This window comes from Arachis ipaensis, chromosome B06 (assembly GCF_000816755.2).
Source record: "Arachis ipaensis cultivar K30076 chromosome B06, Araip1.1, whole genome shotgun sequence".
Classification (NCBI taxonomy): Eukaryota; Viridiplantae; Streptophyta; class Magnoliopsida; order Fabales; family Fabaceae; genus Arachis; species Arachis ipaensis.
Genome location: NC_029790.2, coordinates 97,047,660 through 97,056,503, shown reverse-complemented (window position 1 = coordinate 97,056,503; position 8,844 = coordinate 97,047,660). Strand labels below are relative to the sequence as shown.

At 33.9% G+C, this 8,844-nt stretch overlaps 1 protein-coding gene across 1 annotated transcript; it reads left to right on the top strand.

The window, feature by feature from the left end:
* On the top strand, positions 2,238-5,148 carry LOC107647107. The gene is made up of 6 exons (XM_016351231.2): positions 2,238-2,565; positions 2,673-2,911; positions 3,125-3,205; positions 3,479-3,571; positions 4,122-4,409; positions 5,086-5,148. The coding sequence occupies exons 1-6, from the start codon at positions 2,334-2,336 to the stop codon at positions 5,146-5,148; spliced, it is 996 nt and encodes a 331-aa protein (XP_016206717.1). The 5' UTR covers positions 2,238-2,333.

Sequence of the window (8,844 nt, the reverse complement as noted above, 5' to 3'; positions counted from 1 at the left end):
ATTTGCTTGGGTGCGCGTAATTTTTAATTTTTTGGTAGAATATATTTAATATTGTAAGTTTAAATTTAATTAGGATCGCATTAGTAAACATATTTTAGTCTTTAATAATTTTTATTATTTGTAATTACAAAAACGCTGAATTATTAGTATTATTATCAGTGTAATCCACTTCAGGTTATGATATTTTTTAAATTAGTCAAGGCCCACACCACTAGTAACTAATTAAGTAATTATACTTCCTAACTTCTCTCAATTCGCACGTATACCCCTACTCTTCCCCAGTTGAATCCTTATTTTCGCTACACACATTGTCTTGCCGGGAAAATTCATCTACTCCTTGTCGCTGCTGATCATCGTAGTCGGAATTGTGCGGCCTTAGCTCCCTCACCATCGTCAATCAAGTTCTCTTCCACACCGTCGTCCATCAAGTTCTCTTCCACATCTTCGTCGTGCTCGTTGAGGTAACAAGTTCCCATCTTCATGCTAATCCTTATCTTCCTCATATTGCTTCAGTTTCTTGCGTTTTTGAATTGCTGACCATAATCACATGCATTCCTTCCTGCATTTTTAATTTATTCACCTTATCCCGTTAAAAAATTATATGGGGTATGAATAATCATAGCTAAGATTTGATGGATTTGGGGGGTTGTATGTTCATATCTTCATTATAACTAGGAACAAGAAATTAAAAAAATATGGCCTCTGATCCATTGAATTATTTTCTGAATTAAAAAGGGTCCATTTATGTAATTAATATACGTACATATATCTAATGTTATTTTCTATAGATAGCTGGCATGATGCGTCAATTACTACTGGTACTTGTCTATTAGTTAAACTCAGTCAATTTAAAGGGGAATAATATTTACCTACTTCACAAATGCAAGTTGGAAGAACTAATTAATCACCTTAGGTTATTAATGAGTGACAATTAAATTTAGTGCTCTGGAAGATTAATGCTAAATATTCAACTTTTGATGCTGTGAGTAAATGGTTCCTCCAAAGCCAAATGTATTTTTGTGGTGTTCAATTTATATAGTTGGGACAAATTCTATTAAGAGTGTGTTTGGATTTGCGTTGGAGAAGAGAAAAGCGTGTTTGAGTTCTTTGAACGCTTCATCTTCATGTTTGGCAACATTTTAATCCTCTAAACGCAGAAGTGATTTTTATCTTCAACCCACGTTTACCAAAAGCTACAAATTCTAGCTTTTCTGTTCACCTTCTCGTGTTGAATTGAAATTTATGTTCTATGCACCAATTATGTCCTTTAGTATTTATATATTTACTTTTTTTTATAATATTTTTTTCTAATACTCTCTTGTGCATATTATTATTTTTTATGAAACTTTTTTTATTATTTTATTAATTCTATTAGAGTACTAAAGAATACTGAGAGTACTAAAAAAAGAATGTTAAAATTTATTTAAATATTTAAAATAAAATTATGAGATAATATAAAATAATTATTTAAATTTATGTCCTTTTTGTAATTTTTTATCTAAAATAATTATTTACAAAATTAATTTTATAGAAACCTCCATTTGCAAACGGTAATCCAAACACACGCTAAATCATATGTCTGGTTGAATTGTAAAGATCAGCAACTGTAATTATTAAATGTTCCCTGTGTAAGCTTCGATATATGTTACAACATTTGGCCAAAGCTAATGACATTAAAACCTAAAATGGATTATTATTATTTTAGTATGTATTAGGTTTTTTATTTTGTAATTTTTCTTTTCAACTTATTTTGGGGTATGATTTAACAAAATGTAACAAAACTGGACATATAATATTAAAACCTAAAATGGATTATTATTATTGGACTGGAAATGGTTGGGTCTATTATCCAATTCGATACTCTCACTTAACCTGATCCATCACCAGGGAAAAATATGCCACCAGGCCCCATCTTTGTGAATGTATGTTACTTCTATTATCCAATTCTATATTTGTTTGACTTTATGCGTGTATGTTACTTCTAACTGTCCACTTTCTATAGTAACCACACCTGTACAAGAGAGAAATCAAGATTACAAAAATTATATACTAGTAAATGATACGAATTCAACAAATAATGTAAACCAACCTTTACTGTTTTATCCAATTACGTTAATTATATCACTTGTTAATTATTATATTAGTCTAAGATTAATTAATATTTTTTGGTATGCTACATGTGTTTATACAAGGATTTTAAGATGCCAAGGAAAGCTCGCTACACGAAAGGCACAAGAGTGGAGCCACCACGTTAGCAGCCTCCAGCTGCACCTCCTGCATTTTCACCATCTGTTGACGATGACTGGCTCATCCTCCCGCCCCTCCCCCCAGTAATGGTGGGGTCTCTGCCTCTCCAACCCTTTTGTCCACCCCGGAGCGAACCAAGACCTGAGCCACAGACCGCTAACGGTGTACAAGTGATGGAACCGTGCAATGAAGACATGGACCTGGAGGTGAAAGAGGTGGATTCATTTGACGAACACATTGACAGGATATTTGCTGCTTCTGATGCTGAAAAGCACAAAGGACGAAAGACTACTGTGTTTTGGGATGTTGATCTCATTGGTAACAAGTGTTGAACCATACGACTTTTTAATTGATTAGCCAATGATATTGTTATGTTTCTCACATGTTGGGCACATTGGTCACACAAATAAGATTTCTTTTTATAGATTCTGATGGAATAGTCAAGCACGCTAAAATGAGTGTGAGGGAGGCTATAGAGCAGTCTCTTAATGGTAGCAAGATCATACTGAGGTTCAACAAGAAACTGCAAGCAGTCGGAGATGGAGCTGGCCTGTTGAGTGGCATCCTAGGAGCGCTGGATTCTGATTACATCAACTTTCCTATCTGTGAGAAGAGTTGGGGAAAGGTGCAGGGCAAAGATATGGTTTATGATGATTACATAAAGGTAATGACTTTCGGCATTGTTTAATCATATCAAACCTTTCAACTTACAATTACTTACATTTGGACATTGTCATCGCAGGAGATGTTCCACTTTCAGGAAGATAGCGGTGGTAGAATCAAGAAAATACTTTTGCAACAAATGGGGAGGTCTTGGAAGGATACAAGGGGGAGGCTGTATGACTCGCATTACAAACCAACTTTGACACTTGAGTAGAATCTTAACAACCGCCCAGAGGGAATTCCTAGAGAGCATTGGAGGTGGTTCATTGATTATCGTAATAATCCTACCACAAAGGTACCCCATTTTTTAAGTAGCCATTGTCTTCAATCCACCTAGGATCCATATAAACGCATATAATACCAACTAATTTTTAGTCTTAGAGATTACTTTATTGCATTCAAGCTTTTTTGGAGTTATATACATTAATTTTCAAAGAAAGAGAAAAAGAACGTATATATAAGTGATACACCAAAGTAAAAGAGAAATATAAGAACATTTAACTATTTATGGTACATTCGTATGTATTCATTCTGTGTCTAACCAATTTTACTGTTGATGACATAATAGGCGAAGTGCAAGCAAAATGCGCTGAATCGAAAGAAGCAGCTTTACACGCACACTGGCGGTTCTAAAAGCTTGGATAGGGTAAGGGAAGAAAAGGTAATATAGATTTTTAATCAAGTATAGGTGGCTATCATTGTCTCGAACAATTCTCTATATTTTTAAGCAAATCATTCTTTAGTTTTGATTTATAAGGAATTGATAACTGATGCTGATTTCCAAAAAATAAATGCTAGAGCTATTAAAATGAATTTACTATTTAGGTATAATCAATTATTGAATCCTTGTAAAATAAATGGAGCAATCATTAGACTGTTAACCGATTGAGATAAAATAAATTGGTTGGTATGTAGTTTTAATTTATTTATAGGGAAGAAGAAAAAAATTATTGGAGAAAATTAAATAGGTGAAAGTTATGGTATAAAGTGTATTGTCACAGTCACAAAAACAAGGGAGGAGAGTTGGTAGAGGAGAAGTATGGATCCTAAAGCACAAACGATGTGATGGAACCTACATGCACGAAAAAGCGTAGAGGATCAGTGTAAGTACACTTAATCAATTATTATGGTACATGTTAGGTTTAATTTTTAAAATGTCTTGAGTATGCTATATTCCTAGTGTGATTGTGTATGCTTATTTACGACTGTAGGAAAAAATATCTGAGATTGAGCAACTAGATGAAACTACGAGAATATTGTCTGAAAATGATTCGCTTGCCCAAGCTCTCAGTAAAGAGCATTCGGGTAGAGTGCATGGCATAGGTTTCGGACCGACACCAAGTCAACTCTTTCGTCCGAGTGCGCAGCCGCCAGTGGATAAAGCTCAAACAGAAGAGGCCCAAAGGATGCTATTTGAACTACAGGAGGAGGTGACGGCCGAGAAATTGAGAAGGAAGGCAGTGGAGGATGAAGTAGCAGCAGAAAAATTGAAAAGGAAGGTAATTGAGGATGAAATACAGCAGAGAAAATAAAGAGACAAGCATTAGAGAGTGTGTTGAGTTACATAGTCCAACAGCAAGGTGGGGAGCTGCCACCAGACATCGCTGCACAGAGGTATTCTTTGGATAGACATGGCGGGAAATAGAAATTAGGATATATGTGATATTTTATTTTTCAGTATATGTTTTGTTTATGTTACTATGCAACATTAATTATTAGCCAAATACTTTACTTTTTTGGGTGACTATTGAATTCTTAAGTTTTTTACCTGTAATATATAACTTTAGAGGGGAACGAAAAGATTTTTAAAATAAAAAAAATACTCCATATGATTAAGAAATACTCCCAGATTAATTAAATAAATCAAAATAAGATTTTAGAATTTATAAAAAAAAAAGTGCACCTAAACAATTAGCAGCGATTTGAAACCGCCGCAAATAAATACCATATAAAACACAGGAAGAAAATAGTGGCAATTAAAATACATCACAAATAAGCAGGCTGAATCTCTCTTGGTCATATAGCGGCGGTTATAAACATAACCGCTACTAAACTAACCGACGCAAAATAGCTGATTTGCTGCGGTTATGCCAACGGTTGCTGGAAACCGCCGCAAAATCTCATCCCCACCCCCCTTATGTATTGCGTTTGTATTGTCGCTAGTGTTATGTTTAGCGGCAGTCTAAAACTACCGCAAATCGGCATTTTAACCGCCGCTATTCTCCGTTATTGTTGTAGTGTTCTGATCATCTTTGCAAGTAGGTTTAACTCATGTTTTTGTCTATTTTTGCTTTATTATTAAGTCTCTTGTGCTCTTGTTTAATTTACACAATTACGAACTCATGGTTATTTTATTTTTTAATTTGTTTGTATCACTTCGAATACATCTTAGCTATATCATGCTTAATTACAAAGAATATATAAATAGAATAACCACATTAGATGTATACTAAAAATCATCTATTAAATTATTAATTATTACTAAATTCTGGACAGTAAAAAAAAGAGAATGATAAAATTTGTATAATACTTTTCTCTTATTTTATTCTGTTGCATGCTATTATAATATATACAACTTCTATCAGCTCATCATACGTACAATCATATCTAGTAAATCTTTTTAATTTGTGGCATATTCTAATAGGATGCTAATAGAATAAAGAATACAAGCTGACTCACACATTCTAGAGAAATAAAAGAAGGCAGAAATAAATATGTGATATAATAAAAAATGTAGAGTTGTTGATCATTTTATTTAGACTTTCAAATGGTCTAATATGACCCTGCAAGCTGGAGGATGGTATACGTCAATAATCTTCAGCTTGGATAAATTGGCATGAAAGGAATGTGTTAAGAGAGGCTTGGTAAATATATCCGTCAATTATCGCGAAGATGGGACGGAAAGTAACTTCATTACGCCAGCTTGAGCCTTTGGCAAACAGATGATAATCCACCTCCAAGTGCTTAGTCCTCTCATGGAACACAAGATTGGCAGCAATGTATAAGGTTCTTTGATTATCACAAAACAGAACAGGTGGACGATCACAAGACACACAAAGAAACTATAACAAATTCAAGATCCATAAAAAGCTCGCATGTAGTATTAGCCAATGCTCGGTACTCAGCCTCCGTTGAAGATCTAGCAATAGTAGTTTTCTTCTTAGTCCTCCAAGAGATTAAAAAATCTCCCAAAAAGAAGCAATAATCAGTTAATGAATGACGAGTATCTGGGAAACCTGCCCAATCAGAATCACTGAAGCCATATATCTGAAGACTAGAAGATCTGGGAAAGAAAAGACCCCTGCCTGGATTATTTTTCAGATATCGAAGTACTCGAAGAGCTGCTGCAGAGTGAACCTAAGTAGGGGTGCCCATGAATTGGCTAAGCTGTTGGGTGGCATAGCTGATATCCGGACGAGTTGTGGTTAGGTAAATCAATGAACCCACAAGATGCCGATAAATAAATGGATCAGACAAAAGAGGACTATCATGTTGATGAAGTCTAGTGGTACTATCCATAGAAATAGGTGCGGGTTTTTCACCCAGAAGCCCAGAAACATTCAAAAGGTCCAAGCAGTATTTATTTTATGATAGAAAGATCCCTCGAGCAGAATGAGCTACCTCAATGCCTAAAAATTACTTCAATGTACCAAGGTCTTTAATTTTAAATTAGAGTCCAAAAGTCCCTTTATTGCTATTATCTCAAAAGAAGAACTTTCAGTAATCATAATATCATCAATGTAGACCAGTATTATGCAAATGTCAATGTCCAGAATTTTGAAAAACAAACTATAATCATAAACTGTCTGCTGATATTCATAAGAAACAAGAAGAAGGGAGGGTTTCTCGTACCACATTCTATTGGATTATCTCAATCCATATAATGATTTGAGCAATCTGCAACATTCATTTGGCTGAGAAGATTTTTGAGGCCAGGGGATAAAGCCATATAAACAGTTCTATCAAATCACCATGAAGGAAAGCGTTGTTAACATCAAGTTGCTGGATTGGCCAACCCTTAATTAAAGGCAGAACAAGAACGTTTTTGATAGTTCCAGATTTCATTACCAGTGAGAATGTTTCAAGAAAATCTATCCCTTCTATCTGTGTGAAACCCTTGGCCACCAAGCGAGCTTTATAGCAGTCAATACTGCCATCAGGCTGGTGTTTAATCTTGTAAACCCACTTACACTCAATGAATTTTTCGGTCAAAGGACACTCAACCAGAACCCAGGTTTGTTCAGCTCAAGTGTATTAATTTTCTCTATCATGACATGCTGTCAGTGAGAAACCTTAACATCATCCTGAAAAGTCTTTGGTTCACAGTCAGAGTATAAGGATGAGAGAAACTTGGTACGTGAGGTAAAAAAAAGAAGTAAAAGAGAAAACTGAAGACAGAGGATATCTTAAGTGTGGGGATGAATAAATCTGGAAATTAAAAGAAGTATTACAGACGTAATCAGAAAGACGAGCGGGAGGCCGGATTTGACAGTAGCTATGTCGAGTAGAAGGAGGGACAGTGATTGGTCCGGGTTCGATTAGCTCAATGGAGTGAGGGACTATATGAGATTGATGAGAGGATGGGGGAGAAGTCACATTGGAAGAAGAGTTGGGGGAACAAGGTAAAGGGGATTGGGAGGATGAAGACAAAGGAAAATTAGGAGAGAGAGAGGGTTCGGTGCTTCTAGGAGAGGGGGTGGAAATTATTGTTGTGAAGTGAGTTTGAAGTATGGGATGGATTATTAGATAAATGAATATTGTGAAGTGGGTTTGAAGTATTGGATGGGTCATTAGGTAAAGGAATGGGTCTAATAGGAATGGAGGGTGTTTCTGAATTATTAATGTTGTTTAGGCATGGATTATTTTGATGTGGAATAAGAATGGAATTATTTTGTGTGGGCTGCTGATTGATTTTTGCTAAGGGGAGAATAATATATACAACTTCTACCAGCTCATCATACATACAATTATATCTAGCACATCTTTTTAATTTGTGGCATATTCTAATAGGATGCTAACAAAATAAAGAATACAAGCTGACTCACACATTCTAAAAGAATAAAAGAAGGCAAAAATAAATATGTGATATAATGAAAAAAATGTAGAGTTGTTGATCATTTTACTTGGGTCTGTTTGTCTGTAGAGTACTCTTGGGAGTACTAGCCAAATGGTCTAATAGTTATCTTATTAAATTAGAAATATAACCATTTGTGCCTCCTCTTATAAGCTTAAACTCTTAAGGAAGGTATTTTTATGATATAGTATGAAAATTTTTATGACTTGAAAGTTTAGAGTTCGATTCTTGAGAAATACATGTTAAAAATAAATTAAATAACACATATATTTATACACAAGTACATGATAACTTATTTGATATTGGGTTCTTGGAATTTTTTTATTTAAATAAATTAAATATATTATTTACCAAAACCCGTAATCCCAAAATAAAAAAAATATTTATAGATGATTTAGATTGCTTTACAAAGTAAAAATCGGTATAAATTTATTATTATTTAGATCGAATTACTACTTATGAATTATTTCAATCCAAGAACCTTTTATTTTGTTTGACTGACTAAGGTTTCCAATGTGAATTAGAAGTGTGTGAATTAAAAGTGTACACGTTGAGAGTAGTGGATGATTGGAATTAAAAGTTGTTATTAATTTCACCTTAATTCTAGATGTCAATGGTTTAGAGTAAAATTGGATTAACACTAAACCAGTTCAAATTTTAACTATCTAAATATTTTTAAAACTAGTATAATTTATTACAATTTAAATACTATTCATTTAATTTTTTTATCAATTTAATTAATTTTATTCAAAAATATCAACTTAAAATTACTTTTAAATGTGGTCTAATTTAAAATTTATGTGAAATTGCGTCCCTCCACTAATTTAAAACTAGTGATTTAAAATTTCATACGTATTAAA